The 19,560-nt window shown below is 34.4% G+C and overlaps 1 protein-coding gene across 1 annotated transcript in view; it reads left to right on the forward strand.

Moving 5' to 3' along the window:
- ASZ1 (ankyrin repeat, SAM and basic leucine zipper domain containing 1) overlaps positions 1-19,560 on the forward strand; it is a 105,837-nt gene that overhangs the window by 62,364 nt on the left and 23,913 nt on the right. The window contains exons 7-10 of the mRNA XM_043968289.1: positions 326-450; positions 2,237-2,312; positions 3,562-3,618; positions 5,337-5,449. Of these exons, the coding sequence (XP_043824224.1) occupies positions 326-450; positions 2,237-2,312; positions 3,562-3,618; positions 5,337-5,449 (371 nt within the window). The remainder of the gene's footprint in view (positions 1-325; positions 451-2,236; positions 2,313-3,561; positions 3,619-5,336; positions 5,450-19,560) is intronic.

Consider the following 19,560-nt stretch of genomic DNA (forward strand, 5'->3'; position numbering starts at 1 on the left):
ACATTTTGAGTTTTATACTGTTTAGTTATAAAGATGCATTTCTACACTGATATTGTTCATCTTTAGTTATGTTTTTAGAATTTGCGTTTTCTAATTTGAGTCAGATTTTTTTTAAGTCCTTCTTTCCTAACTCTTATTTTAATTTTAAATATAATTGATCCTCTGTTTTCTTCAAGAAATTATTTTGAGAAAATACTTTTTGTCTCCTTTACTTCACTAAAATCCCCACTAAGGATATGAGTGAGCATATGCTTCAGTTAATTTAAAGTTAACATTGTAGTCACCATTGTTAGCTATATTTAAATGAATTTGTTAAAATTTTCAGCTCTTCACTTTACTTTCTTTGACTGTGAATCCATTGCAAGGAAAGCTCCAACACTTAACTAAAGAGGAAGCTATATGTAGACTTTTGACAACAGATGGTGATACAGGAAAAGAGCAGAAATTTAGGTAAAGTTACATCACTAAAATTTTAAATAAATTAAAATTTAATTCAGTATTATGTGAATTGTTAGAAATTGAATGACCACGAGTAAGCATTGAGTAATATTAATATTATAAGTTATATGTTGACATAATATTGTAATAAAATCGGATGGTTCATTTAGAATAAACTGCATTTTAAATTTTTCACAAAAATATCACAAATTACACAATCCCCTACCCCCAGGACCTCCCACCTTCCCTATTACTGTAGAGGGCATCCTTCTGTTCCCTCAGTTTCACAGCCTGGGAGTCATCCTATATTTCACACAGGTGCACTCGCACATGCATACCACCTCCTCTATCACAAAACACTTTAATTATTGGGATAACCTGCTGATGACACTGCCTCCCTCAAGCCTCTCCCCATCCAATCCGTCTTCCATTCAAGCACTAAAGTGATTTTCATAAAACTTAGGACATATGTCACCTCCCTACTTAATATCCCTTGGCTTCCTATTGCCTGCAGAACAAATACAAAATGTTCTGTTTGGTATTCAAAGCCCTTCATAACCCAACCTGCTCCTTTCTTTCCAGTCTTCTTACACCTTTCTCTCTAGCACATCTTCCATTCAGTGACACTGGCCTCACAACTCCTGCACAAACAAGGTTCTCCATCTCTTGGTTCCAGGCATTCTTTCTGACCGTATCTCATGCCAGAAATGCTCCACCTCCTCCAGGAAGTCTTCCCCAACCCCTCTTCATTACTATACCTTTCCTCTGTTTATCATTTCCTCTTTGTCTTATGTGTAGTTTGCTTTTTATATGTTTTTTTGCATGTTGTCTCCGCAACTAGATGATAAGCTTCTTGGGAGCAAAGACTCTTATGCCTCTTTCTGTATCCCCAGTGGTTAGCATGGTAGCCTGGCAGCTTTTGTTGTTGCTTAGTTGTTTCATTTGTGTCCAAGTCTTTATGAATACCCCATTGAGCATTTTCTTGGCAAAGATATTACATTTGTTTGATATTTCCTTCTCCAGCTCATTTTACAGATGAGGAAACTGAGGCAAATAGAGTTAAGTGACTTTCCACAGGTCACAAAGCTAGTGTTTTAGCCCACAGTTGAACTTGGGCCTTCCTGACTCCAGGCCCAGAGCTCTAGCCACCCTACCAACTAGCTGCCTAAACTATGCTATGCTCTTAATAGATATTTACTGATTGATTATATAGCACTTAAACTTTGCAAAACACTTTGCAATATTATCTCATTTGATCTTCCCAACAACCCTGGGAGCCATGTGTTATTATTATCCCCATTTTTCAGATGAGGAAACTGAAGCAGACAAGAAAAGTGACTTACCCAGGCTCAAATAGCTAGGAAGTATCTGAGGCTGAATTTGAACTTGAACCTGCCTAACTCTAGGTCCAAGATGATGTTCAAGCAGTATTGTACCTTGTTTTTCAGTTCTTCATCTTTTTAACACCAGGGTAGTAATTTTTACAAGTCAAAAAATTGCTCTAAAGTTTATGGCTATTACAGTTAAATTAAGGAATTCAGGTGAATGACTAACCAATAATAGTGTCATCCTCAATACCAAAAGATAGTTTTAAGCTAGAAAGTTATTGGCACAGAGTTCTGTATTACAATTGTAATACCTCTGATACTTTCACACTTTAGAAGTCCTGATATTTGCTTTAGTATATTCAGTGTTTAGTTTATGTCTATAAAAATAGCTTTAATTTATGTGCATATTTGATAAATGTTGGCTTATGTATTTTTCTCCTCTCTTCTCAAATTGTTATGACTATACATAGTTCATATACAGCTTTTGGCGATCTGGAATTATTTTTACATGGACTTGGACTTGAGCATATGACAGAATTACTAAAAGTAAGTTTTCATTTGAAAGAAAAGGTGTATTTTACTGTGAAATTGCATTCAACAAGACTTACAATATCAAAGAATTTTATATTTTTTTTGTTTTTGAAACTTTTTTTTCTTTTCATAAATCACCTGAAAGTTTGTTAGTAAATAGAGTACCATCTTATATTTACATGCAATATCAAAGAGTTTTTGTGGTTACTGTCACTTGACACATGGCTATTAAGGACTCCACAGCAATTTTCCTTCTTAGCAAAACATTATTCTTTTTTTTTTTTTAGTTAATAAAGTATTTTATTTTTTTCCGTTACATGTAAAGATAGTTCTCAACCTTTGTTTATACAAGCTTTACAATTTCAGATTTTTCTCCCTCCCCTCCCCTCCCTCCCCCCTCCCCTAGACAGCAAGTAATCTGATATAGGTTTATATATATATATATATATATATACACACACACACATAATAATCCTATTTCTGCATTAGTCATGTTATAAGAGAAAAAAATCAGAGCAATGATGGAAAACCTCAAAATAGAAAAAAAAAACAACAGCATCAAAAACAAAAGAAATAGTATGGTTCATTTAGCATCTATACTCCGCAGTTCTTTTTTTTTTTTTTTCCTGGATTTGGAGATCCTCTTCCATCACGAGTTCCCTGGAACTCTTCTGTGCCATTGCATTGGTGAGAAGAATATAGTCCATCACAGTAGATCAACACTCAATGTTGATGTTACTGTGTACAGTGTTCTTCTAGTTCTGCTCAACTCACTCATCATCAGCCCACGCAAGACCCTCCAGGTTTCTCAAAACATTATTCTTAAAGAATAGTCATTCTCTTCATAAATTCCACTATTCTGTAATCATTCTTTTCATCTAACTCAAGTATCTATATGAAATTCTTTAGTCCAGTTGACCTTGTATCTATATCTAGAAATGTCATCAGCTAAATAAACAGTTAAAAAAAATAAAGGACATTTTGATTTGATATGACATTAGAAATTCACGTGTTTTTGAAGTAAAACTTCTACAGTTTAATAGGATTGTTTATTTTTGAGGTGGAATGCTTAGAACTAAAGTTAAAAACCCAAGTTTAAGTTTCATATTTTATAATATTTTAAATTTTGTATTTTTCATATTTTAATTTATGTAAATTTTAAAATGTGTTCATTTGCCTACTTTGGGATGAAGGAGGAAATATAATATGGATAAAGGGTTTTTTCCTTCTACTAAATTAGACAAACTTTTTTTTTTTAACCCAGGAAAGAGACATAACTTTACGGCAACTTCTGACAATGAAAAAGGAAGACTTCACAGAGGCTAGTATTTCTAGTTTTCTTTCTTTCTTTTTTTTTTTCAGGGAAATGAGGGTTTAGTGACTTGCCCAGGGTCGCACAACTAGTAGAAGTGTCAAGTGTCTGAGGCTGGATTTGAACTCAGGTCCTCCTGAATCCAGGGCCAGGGCTTTATCCACTGCACCACCTAGATGCCCCTGAGGCTAGTATTTCTGACATTGAATTGTATTATATTTTTTAATTGACATATTGTTTTTGAAACTTGTTTTTAACTTTATATTATACACTAGGGTTTCAACCAGGAATTTTTTGGCATTTCCTTCATTTTAGGTCACCAACTTGTTAGCATAATAATTTCCTTTACCAAATAAATAATTAAATGGACAAATATACTGTTAATTCGTTTTTTTATTTGGACTGTTACAATATCTCAATTAGGATAAAATAGTATTTGCATTCTAAATACAAAATACATTTATAAACCAGTAGGCCATTATTGATTTTGCCTCATCAATATAGCTCCCGAACACTGCATCTACTCTATAGAAACTTTATGAAAACTATATGATTGTCTTGCCATCTAGTGGTTTTATTGAGCAACTACTACTTGTGAAACATTGTAAGAAGAATGAATGCTCTTGTGAAGTTATACAGAGAAGATACCTATAAAAGTTATTGCAATAAAGAGAATAATTTAAGGGTTTTGCAATTTTGTTAGTGTAACTCTGTCCCTGGCTTCTAGCACAATGTCTGGCATATAGTAAACAATAAATTCTCATTACCTGATTGAATGAAAAATAGAAGAGGTCTGATAAAGGAGAGCACTGTCATAATCCAAACATACAACTGACTCCTATTTCTTTAAAAAATGAAATCCTATTATATTATTTATTTTATCAAAGTCTCAGTATTGCTTACAATTTTTATATTCTATATCACAATTAGTGTAAATAATAATTGTCAATAAATAATAACAGTAAAATAAGTTCTTAAAGGAAAACATAAAGATATGTACTAAAAATTAACTGATCTACAATTAGAAACTTATTCATTTCGTTTTTCAATATCACATTATAATGAATAGAGAGAGAACTGAAGACTCAGTCTTCATTCAGTTAAGTTCTACCTTTGACACATACTAGCTGTATGTCAGTCTAGTAGATAAGTATTTATTAAACACCTACTAAGTGCCAAGTATTTAAGTGCTAAGGGATGAAGATACAGAGAGGCAAAAGACATTCCTTACCCTCAAGGAGTTCACAGTCTAATGGGGAGACAACATAAGAATAACTGTACAAAAAATTCTATTTACATGATAAGTTAGATATAATCGTGAGAGGAAAGACAAATCAAATAAGCTCTCAGTGCTCTGGATAGTTCTTCAGGAATATAAGTTGTAAAGATACTGGCGTGCATTAGTACAGAAATTTTCTGTATGAGTGAGTCCACAGATCGAGTTACTGTCCTTATTTATTTCTTTTTGTGTTTGTTTATTTTCGTTTTGTGCAGGGCAGTGAGGGTTAAGTGACTTGCCCAGGGTCACACAGCTAGTAAGTGTCAAGTTTCTGAGGCCAGATTTGAACTCAGGTCCTCCTGAATCCAGGGCTGGTGTTTTATCCATTGCACCACCTAGCTGCCCCCTGTCCTTATTTATTTCAATGTTATTCATCAAGTAACCTGCTTTCTTAGAAATCTTGTATACAATTCTCCTAATCATTATACCTTAATTTTTTTAAATTTAGAATGGAATTACTAATATTAGAGACCAACAAAAAATTCTGGATGCTGTTAAAGAATTGCAGGTAGAGGAGATAAAATTTGGAGAATTGACTGAAGTGATAAACTTGGAAATCAGGTAAGATAAATTTGTTTAGGCCCAATAAAATTGATTAGAACAGAGGTGTAATTTTTTTCAAAACAAAATGTTATTTTAAATTTGCTGTTGCTGATTCTGATTATTGAATAGTATTTTTTAGATAGACCTTAAAAATTTTTTCTGGACAAGTAGTTGTTTTTTTTTTAAAATACAGTCTTTCCCTCAAAGAATTTTGTGGAGAAGATCCATGCATTAAGTTTTTCTTTTTTGTTTGTTTGGGGTTTTTTGGGTGAGGCAGTTGGGGTTAAGTGACTTGCCCAGGGTCATATAGCTAGTAAGTGTCAAGTGTCTGAGGTGGGATTTGAACTCGGGTCCTCCTGAATCCAGGGCCAGTGCTCTATCCATTGCGCCACCTAGCTGCCCCCCATGAATTAAGTATAAGGGAGTTAGATTGTGTGACTCCTAACTCTAAAATTCTCTGATTCTATGAATTTCGGATTTTCACATCAATTGTTAAAACTGTGCTACAAACAAGTGAAATGATGCATAATCTTATGAACTCACGTATATTTTCCTTTGCCTTATTTTATTGTGGTATCTTTTTAGAGGCAGGTACACAAGTGACTGCTCACTTTTCTTAGTATAGCTCCTATTTCTTTGCTTTTCTCAATATAGGGTTCATCTTGAAACGTCAGTTTTGATGAATAAATGTGCACAGCTAGGTGGTGCAGTGGATAAAGCACCGGCCCTGGATTCAGGAGCACCTGAGTTCAAATCTGGCCTCAGAAACTTGACACTTACTAGCTATGTGACCCTGGGCAAGTCACTTAACCCTCATTGCTCCACAAAAAAAAAAAAGAAAAGAAAAGAAAGATGAATAAATGCTAGTTTACTTGACTTTGCTTGAATTGTTAGAAAATGATACATGTTCTAGGGAGCAACTAGGTGGCACTGGATAAAGCACTGGCCCTGGATTCAGGAAAACCTGAGTTCAAATTCGGTCTCGGACACTTGACACTTACTAGCGGTGTGACCCTGGACAAGTCACTTAATCCTCATTGCCCTACAAATAATAATAATAATAATAATAATGCATCTTCCTTTAATATTAGGAGTCCTGAAGCCACTGACTTTTTGCTTCTGGTGGCATTCTTTCTAATTCAAAGATTTGTATGTCAAAAGCTTATAAGTAGTGAACATACCAAGAAAAGTCACATTCACAGTTATCATTTGTCAGGCTCTAAATATTAGTGATTGGAAAATTGATAGTAAAGCTTTAGGATGCCTAGGTAAAACTGTATATACCTTAAGACTATACAGGGAAAACAAAGCTACTTTTCTCCCTGTTTCTTTATTCAGACTTGTGTGAGCAAAGAATTCATTAGTTGTTAGCTAGACCTATTTAGTCACTAAGGAAGCTTCACAAGTAAACACCATTCAGAAAATACCAATACTAATAGTATACCCTGGAAAATACTCATTTTGCTACTGATTAGTACTGCCCCTGAGTAATTCCAGTGTTTAGATCCACAAATTTATTCAACCCTTATCTTGATCATCTAAAATTCAGAGAATTGACTTCATTATGATTAAATTGAAAGACTGGAATGAAGGCAAGGACTGAACTTATCTTCCATATAGAGAGTGGTATCTATTCCTGTTTCCCCATTATGTCTTATGAATTTAAATTCCTTATCAGGGATTCATCTATATAGGTTAGTTCTGTCGGTGGTACTATTGTTGTTTTTCTTATAACTTCAGTAAAACAAAAAAGTGTTGTATATGTAACCACGAATTTTTATGCTGTTGGTTTTTAAAAGGTATGTAATAAATTTCATCTGTGACTTGCAGAGGTGTTCTACTTGGCTGTGCTTTCTTCTGTTCTCTTCTGTGCATTTTTAAATGTTTCAATGGACTTTTTTTGTAATCACTACCAACCTCACATCTATCCCCCAACATTAAACCCCCCCATTAAAAAATTGAGAGAAAGGGGAAGAAAAACTTGTATTAAATAAGCATAATCAAACAAATTGAGTCCACATAGTGTTCATGTCAAGAAATGTCTTTTTCTGTATCTTGAGTGTGTCATCTCTCTTTCTGGAAGTAGGTAGCATGTCCTCTGGAGACATAGTTGGCTGTAGCATCAGTAAGAGTCCTTATGCCTTTTGAAGTTATTTTTTTCCTTCCTTCCTTCCTTCCTTTCTTTCTTGCTGAGCAGTGAAGGTTAAGTGACTTGCCCAGCGTCACACAACTAGTAAGTGTCAAGTGTCTAATGCCAAATTTGAACTGAGGTCCTCCTGAATCCAGGGCCGATGTTTTATCCACTGCGCCACCTAGCTGCCCCCTAAAGTTATTTTTCTTTACAATCTTTTTCTTGTATAAATTCTAATTCTATTCACTTTATATTAGTTCATACTATTCAGGATTTTCCACAATTTTTTTTATTATTTCTTCCCATGCATTAACATGTAATCCATTTTTGTGATCTCTTACATCTGTATAATATAATTTATTTATTCAACCATTTCCCAATTAATGTTTATCCCATTATATTGTAGTTTTTAAATTTTCTTTTTTCCCCGCTTTTAATTCTCTCCTCAGGATCAGGAATTTTATTTTGCTTCAAGTGATTACCACCTGGATATTGTCTTCCCTCTTAAACTCATCCCTCATACTTGTTTATTTCCCTCTTGAGTTTAATATATTTCTACATCAAATTCTGTCTGCTCAACTTTCCTTTGCCCATTTCAGATAAAAGTGGGATTCATTTGAGCCATCGTTTCCTCCATTTTGTATTCTCTTCTTCTTATGTACCCCGATAACAAGAGATAGCAAGCTCCATTCCCTTCTAACTCATTTGTACAATAATGTATTCTAACTTTTTCCCTTACCCTCTCTTTTCCCATTAAAACCCTGATTGGACACCCTGATAACTGAAACAATCCATCCCAGGTCCTATATTTTTCATATTTAACTCTTAACACCCTTGAAGATATTAAGGTTCAGAAAGAATACTTGTTTCTTTCCCCACTATTAGAATGTTAGCATTCCATCATCATATGGGCTCATCCAGTTCAAATAAATTTACCATTCTAGGTTTGTTTTTTTTTCAATAAATGAAAATAATTTCTCCCTCATGCCTCCTTATCCTATTGAAAAGAAAAACCTTATTGTAAATGTACATTGTCGAGCAAAACTAATACCTACATTGGTCATGTGCAAAAAACTCCCAAACAGTGTTTCAGTATTTAATCACTTCTCTATCAGGAGGTGGGTAGTGTGTTTTGTCATAAATCCTCTGGAATCCTGGTTGGTCATTGTGTTGATCAGAGTTCTTAAATCTTTCAGAGTTGTTTGTTTTTATAGTACTATTATTATTGCAATAATTTTTCTCCTGGTTCTTCTCACTTTGCATCACTTTATTTAAGTCTTTCGGTTTTCTCTGAAACCATACCCTTTCCCATTTCTTAGAGGACCGTAATATTCGAATTACATTGAAATAATTTTTTTCAGTCATTCTCCCATTGTTCAGTACCTCCTTAGTTTCCATTTTTTTGCCAGCACAAAAATAGTTACTGTAAATATTTTTGTGCATGAGATGCTTTTCCTCTTTATTTGATCTCTTTCTAATGTAGACCTAGAGATAGTATTGCTTGGTCAAAAGGTTTGTGCAGTTTAGGAATTAGGTCATAGTTCCAAATTACTTTCCAGAATAGCTGTAGTAGTTTACAGTTATACCAACAGTGCATTAATGTACCTGTTTTTTCACAGCTCCTCCAACATTTGTTATTTTCCTTTTTTTTCACAGTTGCTAAACCTATAAATATAAGGTGGCTCCTCAGAGTTAATTTAATTTGCATTTATCTAATTATTAGTTATGTAGAGCATTATTTCATGTGTTTCTTAATAGCGTGGATATCTAACTCAGCAAACTGCCTGTAAATATTCTTTGATTGGAAAATGTCTCCCACTCTTAATAATTTGAATTAGTTCCCTATATATCTTAGAAATAAAACCCTTATCAGAGAAACTTACTGCAAATATTTTAACCATTTTATTGCTTTTCTTCGAATTTTAGCTGCATTAGTTTTATTTACATAAAAACTTAAAATCTGTGTAGTTACATTAGTTGATTTTGCCTTTTATGATCCTCTCTGCCATTCTCTATCCATAATTCTAATACGTAATTTCTTCCTTACTCCTTTAATTTGTTTATATTACCCTGTATGTCTGTCATGTGCCCATTTTGAGTCTCTCTTGGTATAAGATATGAAGTGTTGATCTGTAGCAGTAGTTGATCTGCTTTATAGTTTTCCCAATAGATTTTGTTAAACAGTTCTTTTTTTAATAGGTGGGAATTTTTGTGTTTATCCAACACTAGGCTAATCTGTTCCACTGATCAACTTCTGTCTTTCTTAACCAGTATCAAATAATTTTCAGGGTGGTAGGTAAGGTGGCACAGTGGATAAATCACCAACCCTGGATTCAGGAGGACCTGAGTTCAAATCTGACCTCAGACACTTGACACTTACTAGCTGTGTGACTGTGGGCAAAGTCACTTAACCCTCATTGCCCTACCAAAAAGACAAAAAAATCATTTTCAGGGTTTTTAGTATCTTAGACTGTAAAGACAGTTCAAATTGATTTTCTTTTGCTCATAATTCCTATTTTAGTGACATTCGAGAGGTCATGTAGATGAAAAAAAGTGTTTAGTTCTTCATCTTGGTCATGTGAATTTAGAATTTGAATTAAGTAATTTAGTACCATATCAAATCACCAAAGGATTACTTTACAGAGCTAGGAAAAAAATTAAAATGAAATTCATTCAGGAACAATGGCCAAGAATCACAAGGAAAGTAATGGCAAAATGTGGGATGGAAGGAAACCTGCCAGCCAGATCTCAAACTATAACAAAAGGCACAGACTTGCTTTGGACTGGCATTGCAGTATGGCTGTGCCAGAGTTCAGCCAGAAAACTGAGAAACAAAGGGAACTGCAGCAGAATGCCTTGACTGTATGATGCTTGACTAAGTCAGTGATCACCATCTAGCTGGAACCAATTCTCTCTCCCCTCCCCCTAGCCAAGAAGTGAATTGGAATAGAGACTGAATTCATTAAATCATGAATTCCCCTACATGGGAGGAGTATGAGATAGCTTTGAGGTTCAACCTCTGGAGTAACCACCATCAAAGGGGAAGAAGTTAGAAAGTGATTGATATTGGAAAATAAGAAAAAAATAATTATCAAAGAACTCAGAAGGAAGAAAACTCAGCAGATGACCATGAGAATAAACAGATAAACCAACAGAGGAGGTATTAATAACAGAAGGGAATATAGTCTCCAGATCAGCTAAATAAATGCAGACATCTGTGAATAGATATTGCAAAATAGGAACAAGGAGAGAGGGACAGAGGTTTAAGGTTTAGGGGAAGAGAGCCTTTGGGAATATGGTTGACTTAAAGTAGATTAAATTAAAATAACTAAAGAGAAAAGGTGTGATTTTAGTTATGAAGATGGGAGAAAAACTCAATTTGGGAATAAAATCAGTATCAGAAATAAATGGAGAAAATTTTAAAGCAAAATTTTATAACTTTAAACAAATCCAATAAAAGGAAAAAAGGGGACGACTGAAGAAGAAAACAATAGCACAATCTGTTGCTTTCAAGAAATGGACTTCAGAAACTACATATAATAAAAATGAAGGGCAGAATAAAATTTATTATGCATCAGGTTAATCCAGAAGGCAGAAGTTATAGTCATATGAACAGACAAAGCAAAAACAAACTTTCAGAACATAAAATGGGGAAAATCATATGGTAGACAACAAACCAGTATCAATATTAAACTTATATCCCACCAAATGCCTTGGTATTTAAATTCATAAAGGAAAAAATGAAAAATTATAAGATAACATATCCAATAATACAATAATGACAGGAGATTGTAAGGTCTCTCTTAGTTCTTGACAAATCTATCAAAAAGTAAAAAAAGAAATGAGAATTGAAAAAATTGCTAAAGAAACTAGAGAAACCCAATAAATTTTTTTCCGACAATTATTAGCTTATAGTTCTGAAAATGTAAGAAGTAAGAGAAAAGAAAGAAATGAAAGGCATAATTATGGACAAATGGAGGAAATTACCTGAATTTACTACTTCAATGATAGTTTAGTTTGCTTAGAAAATCCTAGATAATCAGCAAACACAGTATTTGAGACAATAGCTTCAGCAAAGTTGTTCAGTACAAAATAATCTCTCAAAAACCATTAGCATTTCTAAATAATAATATTAATAATACAATATGAGACAATAGAAAAGGAAATCCCACTCCAAAGAAATAAAGTGCACGAAAATTTTAGGATCAGTCTACCAAAGCACAAGTACTTGTATAGATTCAGTTAAGTAGTGCTTCTTAAACAAAGAACAACTTAAATATCTAAAGAACTACTTTGTACTCATGGTTGGGCTGTGCTATGCCAATAACGTATAAATGTTATTACTGCCAAAGTTAATTTACATTTTAATGCTTTATCAATCAAATTACCAAAAGTAACCTTTATAGAATTTGATAAAATAATTCATTTGAGAAAGTAAAATATCTAGAATGTTTAGGAAAATAATGAAAAAAAATGAAGGGGGAACCTCACCTCCAGACCTCAAAGTGTATTACAAAGCAAAAATCACGAAAACCATTTGTTATTGTTTTTTAAAAGGTGGTAGATCAGTGGATGATGATTTTAGACAAGGGGAAATTGGAAACACTGGCAACCAGTGTTTTTTTTTAATTAATAAAGTATTTTTTCCCGTTACATGTAAAGATAGTTCTCAACTTTTGTTTATACAAGCTTTCCAATTTCAGATTTTTCTCCCTCCCTCCCTCCCTCCCCTCCCTCCCCCCTCCCCTAGACAGCAGGTAATCTGATATGGGTTTTTTATATATGTGTGTGTGTGTGTGTGTGTGTGTGTGTGTGTGTGTGTGTGTGTGTGTATATATACACATAATAACATTAAACATATTTCTGCATTAGTCATGTTATAAGAGAAAAATCAGAGCAATGACAAAAAACCTCAAAATAGAAAAAACAGCAGCACCAAAAACAAAAGAAATAGTATATAATTCAGCATCTATACTCCACAGTTCTTTTTTTTTTCCCTGGATTTGGAGATCCTCTTCTATCATGAGTTCCCTGGAATTCTTCTGTGCCATTGCATTGGTGAGAAGAATATAGTCCATCACAACAGATCAAAACTCAATATTGATGATACTATGTACAATATTCTTTTGGTTCTGCTCATCTCACTCATCATCAGTCCATGCAAGACGATCCAGGCCTCCCTGAACTCCTGCTCATCATTTCTTACAGCACAATAGTATTCCATTGTATTCATATACCACAACTTGTTCAACCATTCCCCAATTGATGGGCATCCCCTCAACTTCCAATTCCTTGCCACCACGTAAAGAGCAGCTATAAATATTTTTGTACATGTGGGTCCTTTTCCCCTTTCCATGATTTCTTTGGGCAAAAGACCCAAAAGTGGTATTGCTGTGTCAAAAGGTATGCACAGCTTTATCGCCCATTGGGCATAATTCCAAATTGCTCTCCAGAATGGTTGGACCAGTTCACAGCTCCACCACAATGCCATTAGTGTTCCAATTTTTTCCACAGCTTCTTCAACATTTATTATTTTCCCTTTTTTGTCATTTTAGCCAATCTGATAGGTGTCAGGTGGACCTCAGAGTTGTCTTAATTTGCATCTCTCTAATCATTAGAGATTTAGAGCATTTTTTCATATGGGAATAGATAGCTTTGGTTCTTTCTTCACTCAGAAAACTGCCTGTTCATATCCTTTGACCATTTCTCAATTGGGGAATGACTTGGATTCTTAAAATTTGATTTAGTTCCCTATATATTTTAGAGATGAGGCCTTTATCAGAAGTACTGGCCATAAAAATTGTTTTCCAGCTTTCTGCCTCCCTTCTAATTTTGGATGCATTGCTTCTGTTTGTACAAAAATTTTTTAATGTAATCAAAATCATCCATTTTGCAGCAACCAGTGTTTAATAAACTAGAAAACATAAATTATTAGTTAAGAATTCCCTATTGTTAAAAATTGCTGGAAAACCTAAAAATAGTCTGGCAGAAATTAGACATAGACCAACAGTTTAAACCATGTCCAAGAATACATTGTCAATAAATAAGTGACCTTAAAATCAAAGACCATAAATTAAAAAGAAAAACCAAAAACCTTATGAGGTTTCACACAAATAGAGTCAGATCTAAACAAATGGAAAAATATCAATTGCTTATGGGTAGGTTGACCTAATATAAAACTGACCATTCTACCTAAATTAATTACTTTTTCAATGCCCATACAATCAAACTACCCAAATTTTATCTTATGGAGCTAGAAAAAATTATTTAAAAATTCATCTCGAAGAAAAACAGGTCAAGAGTATCAGGAGAATTAATGAAAAGGAATGCAAAGGAGGTGGCCTAGCTGTACCAGATCTAAAACTATATTATAAAGCAGTCATCATCAAAGCTGTTGGTACTGGCTAAGAAATAGTGGTGGAACAGGTTAGATCACAAAACACAGTAGTAAATTAATATAGCAATCTACTGTTTGTTAAACCCAAAGACTCCAGCTTCTGGGATGAGAACTCACTATTTGATAAAAACTGCTGATAAAACTGGAAAATAGTATGGCAGAAACTAGGTATAGACCAACATCTTACACCGTATACCAGAATAAAGTAAAAGTGGGTACAAGGTTTAGACATAAAGGATGATAACATCGGCAGATGAGAAGATGAAGGAATAATTTACCTGTCAGATCTGTGGAGAGGGGAAGAATTTATCACCAAAGATGAGATAGAGAATATTATGAAATGCAAAATGGAGAATTTTGTTTACACATTAAATTTAAGAGGTTTTCCACAAACAGAACCAATGCAACCAAGATTAGAAGCAAAGCAGAAATCTGGGAAACACTTTTTATAGTCAGTGTTTCTGATAAAGGCCTCATTTCTCAAATATATGGAGAACTGACTCAAATTTATAAGAATACAAATCATTCCCCAATTGAGAAATGGCCAAAGGATATGAATAGGTAGTTTTCAGATGAAGAAATTAAATCTGTTTATAACTATATTAAAAATGTTCTCAATCACTATTGATTAGAGGAATACACATTAAAACAACTCTGAGGTACCACCTCACACCTATCAGATTGGCTAATATGACAGAAAAGAAAAATGATAAATGTTGGGGAATATATGGGAAAATCGGAACACTGATGCATTGTTGGTAGAGTATTGAACTAATCCAGTTGAACTAATAACTAACCTAATTCTGTAGAGCAATTTGGAACTATGCCCAAAAGGCTATAAAACTGCATTTTTTTATCCTACAATACCACTACTAGGTCTGTATCCCAAAGAGATCATAAAAAAGGGAAAAAGGCCTACATGTACAAAAAATATTTCTAGGTACTCTTTTTGTCGTGGCAAAGAATTGGAAATTGAGGGGATATGCATCAATTGAGGAATGGCTGAATAAGTTGTGGTATATGAATTTAATGGAATACTATTGTGCAGTAAGAAATGATGAGCAGGAGGATTTCAGAAAAACCTGGAAAGACTTACATGAACTGGGGCTAAGTGAAGTGAGCAGTACCAAGAGAACATTGTACACAGTAGCAGCAACATTGTGCGATGATCGGGGCAGCTAGGTGGCGAAGTGGATAGAACACCGGCCCTGGAGTCAGGAGTACCTGAGTTAAAATCTCACCTCAGACCTTAATAGCTGTGTGACCCTGGGCAAGTCACTTAACCCCAATTGCCTCACTTAAAAACAAAACAAAACAAAAAAAAACATTGTGTGATCAACTGTGATAGATTTAACTCTTCTTAGCAGTATAATGATCCAAGACAATTAATTCCAAGACTCATGATGGAAAAAGAACTATGGAATCTGAATGCATATTAAAGCATACTATTTTCACTTTTGTTGTTGTTTTTTGTTTATTTTTTCTTTCTTGTGGCTTTCCCTTTTGCTCTGATTCTCTGACAACAGCATGACTAATGTGGAAATATTTTTAACATGATTGTAATGTTTAATCTATATCAGATTGCTGGTTTTGGTAGAGGGAGGGAAAGGAGAGAGGGAGAAAAATTTGGAACTTAAAATCTTACAAAAAATGAATTTTGAAAACTATCTTCACATGTAATTGTAAAAAAAAGATAAAATACTATTTAAAAAAAAACTTATGAGGGGAACAGATCTTATACTTTTTACAGATATAAATAGATGTAGACAGCTTAGTGACATAATACAGTACCAGGCCTGAAGTCAGGAAAACTCATCTTCCTGAATTCAAATCTGGCTTCAGACCCTTATTACCTGTGTGTCACTTAACCCCATTTTTCTCCGATTGCTCATCTGTAAAATGAGCTGAAGAAGGAAGTGGCAAACCCACATCTTTGTCAGGAAACCCCGTATGGGATTCACAAAGAATCAGACATGACTGAAACAACTTAACAACAATGACAGTAATTAACCAACAATGAAAGAATAACAAAAAAGAAAATTGATAGGTTTGATCACATTAAAGTCAAAAGCTTCTGAACAAAGGTAATGCACATAGGGTAAAAAGGTAAATTGGCTGAATAGACAAAAGTCTTTGTATACAATTTCTCTTATAAGGATTAGTTACCTAAAATAAATAATACATTTATAAAACCAAAAGCCATTTCTTAATAAGTGGTCAAATATATGAACCATTAGTTCTCAAAGGGAGAATTATAAAGTACTAACAATTCTAAGAAGGAATCATCAAATCATTAATAATCATAGACATGCAAATTAAAACAACCCTGAGATGTTATTTCATACCTTGCAAATTCACAAAGATAACAAAAGATAGTAGTAGTCATTGTTGGAGGATTTATGGGAAGATAGGCACACTAGTGCATTGTTGTTTAAACTGTAAATTAATGAAATCTTTTGGAAAGTTTTTTGGAATTATTTTTAAATGACTAAAATTTCTATACCTTGGACCTCAAGGTTTCATCCCTAGCTTTTAATTCCCCAATGAGGCCATTGATAAGAAAATCACCATACACACTCAAATAGTAGCACTCTTTGTGATAGTAAAGATTTGAAATAAAGTAAATGTCCATCGATCAGGTAATGGTTACATTTGGTGCATGAATGTGATAGAATAATAGTTTGCTGTTAGAAATCATGAATTCAGAGAAGCATGTAAAAATCTATGTGAACCGATATTGAGTGAGTAAGCAGAGCCAAAAACTTAATATATACCGTGACTGCAACCTTATAAATGGAAAGAGCAACCACACACACACAAAATTCAGAAGTGCATGTTACAAAATATCAAAAAACAAGCACACCTCAAGAGCTATAGAAAATTATCTCACTTCCTTTGCAGAGGTGGCAAGTCCATGAGTGTGGTATGTTGCACATTCAAATTTTTTAATGTATTATTCAGTTATGCTACTTTTTCCTCTTAATCTTGACAGATATTGCATGTTAAATGAGATGGCTCTCTAGGGGGAGGAGTAGGAAGGAAAGTAGGAGAAATTCTGGTGATATAAATAAAACAACTGGGCAGGTACTTCGTGCAGTCTATAGAATGCTGGGTCTGGAGTCAGGAAGACTCATCTTCATGCATTCAGATGTGGCCTCAGACTCTTACTTGCTATGTGACCTGGGCAAGTCACTTTATTTGCCTCAGTTTCCTCTTCTGTAAAAAGAACTAAAGAAGGAAATGGCAAACAGCTCCAGTATCAACCCCCCCAAAAGCTCCTAGTTTTATTAATTCAATTGTGTTTATCTTTTTGATTTTTCAGGATTTTTATTTTCATGTTTAATTGGGTTTTTAAAATTTGTTGGTTTTCTATTTGTTTTTTGTTCATTATCTCCTTTATCTCATCCCAAAAATTTTGGCATGTTTGTCTTTTTTTTTGCTTGTTATCTCACTGTTGTCCTTGTCTTTTATGAAATTATTTATTGTTTCTGTGGTCTATTTATTCATTAATTGATTGATTGAGTAAGTGATTGGTGGGGCATTGAGGGTTAAGTGACTTGCCCAGAATCACACAGCTAGTAACATCAAGTGTCTGAGGTCATATGTGAACTCAGGTCCTCCTGAATCCAGGGCTAATGCTTTATCCACTGCACCACCTAGCTGTCCCTTTGTGGTTTATTTTTTGATCCACCTTTTAATTTAATTGTGTTAATTTATGTTAAATCTCCAGGTAATTTTAGTCATTTTCTGCAATTCCTTATTGAATATAATGTATATTTCATTGTGGCCTAAAATAGGTGTGTTTAAGAGTTCTACTTTTCAACATTTTTGAGAGGTTTATTTTTCTTCTTAATACATGGTTAATTTTTATAAAGGTCTGTGAGTCAGTGAGCATTTATTGAACATCTGTGTTCAGGGCACTGTGCCAAGCACTAGAGATACAAATAGGAAAAAAAAAAGAAAGACAAGTTCTTGTCCTCTAGGAGCTTGCAATTTAATGAGAGAAGACAATACACAGAAGCTGAAAAGGGGTGTAGAGAAAGGTGTACCTGGCTGGGGGCATGATGGAGAAGTCTTTAGACTTAAACTTTTTCCACTCACGACCCCTTTTTGCCCAAGAAATTTTTATGCGACTCCAGGTGTATAGGTATATAAAATAGGTTTACATAACCGTTGCCAAATTTTTTGCAACCCCCACATTCAGTTATACAACCCCATATGGGGCCATGACCCACAGTTTAAGAATCTTTGGTCTAAAGAAGTACAACCAGATGATAAATGATGAGATGGCTGTTCTAAAGACCCTTCTTAAATGGAGGTCTCAAGGGGAGCTTTCTCTTCTTCTTTCCAGTCCAAGCAGTGCCAAGGACAGAGGGTACTGATGAGGTATAAGTGCCAAGGATGATGTTATCTTTCAGGATGTAGGGGTTCCTCCTGGCATCCATCTGTCCTATTATCTTATACTTGTCCATTTATTTGTTTTTCACCTCTTTTTTTTGTTTGTTTTTTGGTTTTTTGGTTTTTTTGGCCAGGCAGTTGGGGTTAAGTGACTTGCCCAGGGTCACACAGCTAGTAAGTGTTAAGTGTCTGAGGCTGGATTTGAACTCAGGTCCTCCTGAATCCAGGGCCGGTGCTCTATCCACTGCGCCACCTAGCTGCCCCTCTTTTTTTTTTAATAAAGTGATCTGAGAGAGCTTTGTTCAGCACATGGTCTCTAGGTTTGATGCTATCTACTTCTGATCCTCCAACCCTCTTCTCTTTCCCTTTCCCTGAGCTCAATCACAGGTTCTTATCCTTTCTTGTCTTTTAAATCCCTCTTCATAATTTTCCCTCCATTGTTAGAGTATGTTTTGTTTAGTGCCTGATTCTTCCCTCAATCTACTCTCCTTATTCCCTTATGTCCCTTCTTCCCTTTCCCTTCTGTTTAGTGAGTGAAATGTATTGCTGTAACCAATCCTTATGAGTGAATTCCTCCCTCCTTTTACCAATTCAAATTAGTTAGGTTCAAGTGTTGCTCCCTCACACCCCTATTCTTTCTCCTTGTGTATAGTCTTCTACTTGTACACTCTAATTATGTGAGATAATTTCGCCCACCTTTCTTTTTCTTACCTCCTCTTTCCTTTACCCCTTTCTTTTCTTCTTGCAAGATCATCAAAACAAAAAAATCACTTCCAAGCCTTCTTTCTTAGTAAATTCCTTCTGTGACTCCTGATGATGGTGTTCTGAAGGGATAAATGTATCATCTTCCTAATTGTACTGTAAACATTTGACCCTTAATTGGTCTCTTATGACTACTCATTTGTATTTACCTTTTTTTATATTTCTCATGACTCCTGTGTTTGTATTTCTGAGTTTCTCTGCAGCTCTGGGATTTTCCTCAGGCTGAGAAGTCCTGTATTTTATTAAAGGTCCATTTTTTCCCCTGTAGGATTATGCTTAGTTTTGCTGAGTATGTTATTCTTGCTTGTAGGCATAGAGTATATAATTTATCTTCTGAGATTGCTTATTCCAGGAATTTCTTTCCTTTATAATGGTAGTTGCTAAGTCCTGTGTGGCTACTCTGTATTTGAAATCTTTCTGGCTAATTACAGATTTTTTTTT

This window comes from Dromiciops gliroides, chromosome 5 (assembly GCF_019393635.1).
Source record: "Dromiciops gliroides isolate mDroGli1 chromosome 5, mDroGli1.pri, whole genome shotgun sequence".
NCBI lineage: Eukaryota > Metazoa > Chordata > Mammalia > Microbiotheria > Microbiotheriidae > Dromiciops > Dromiciops gliroides.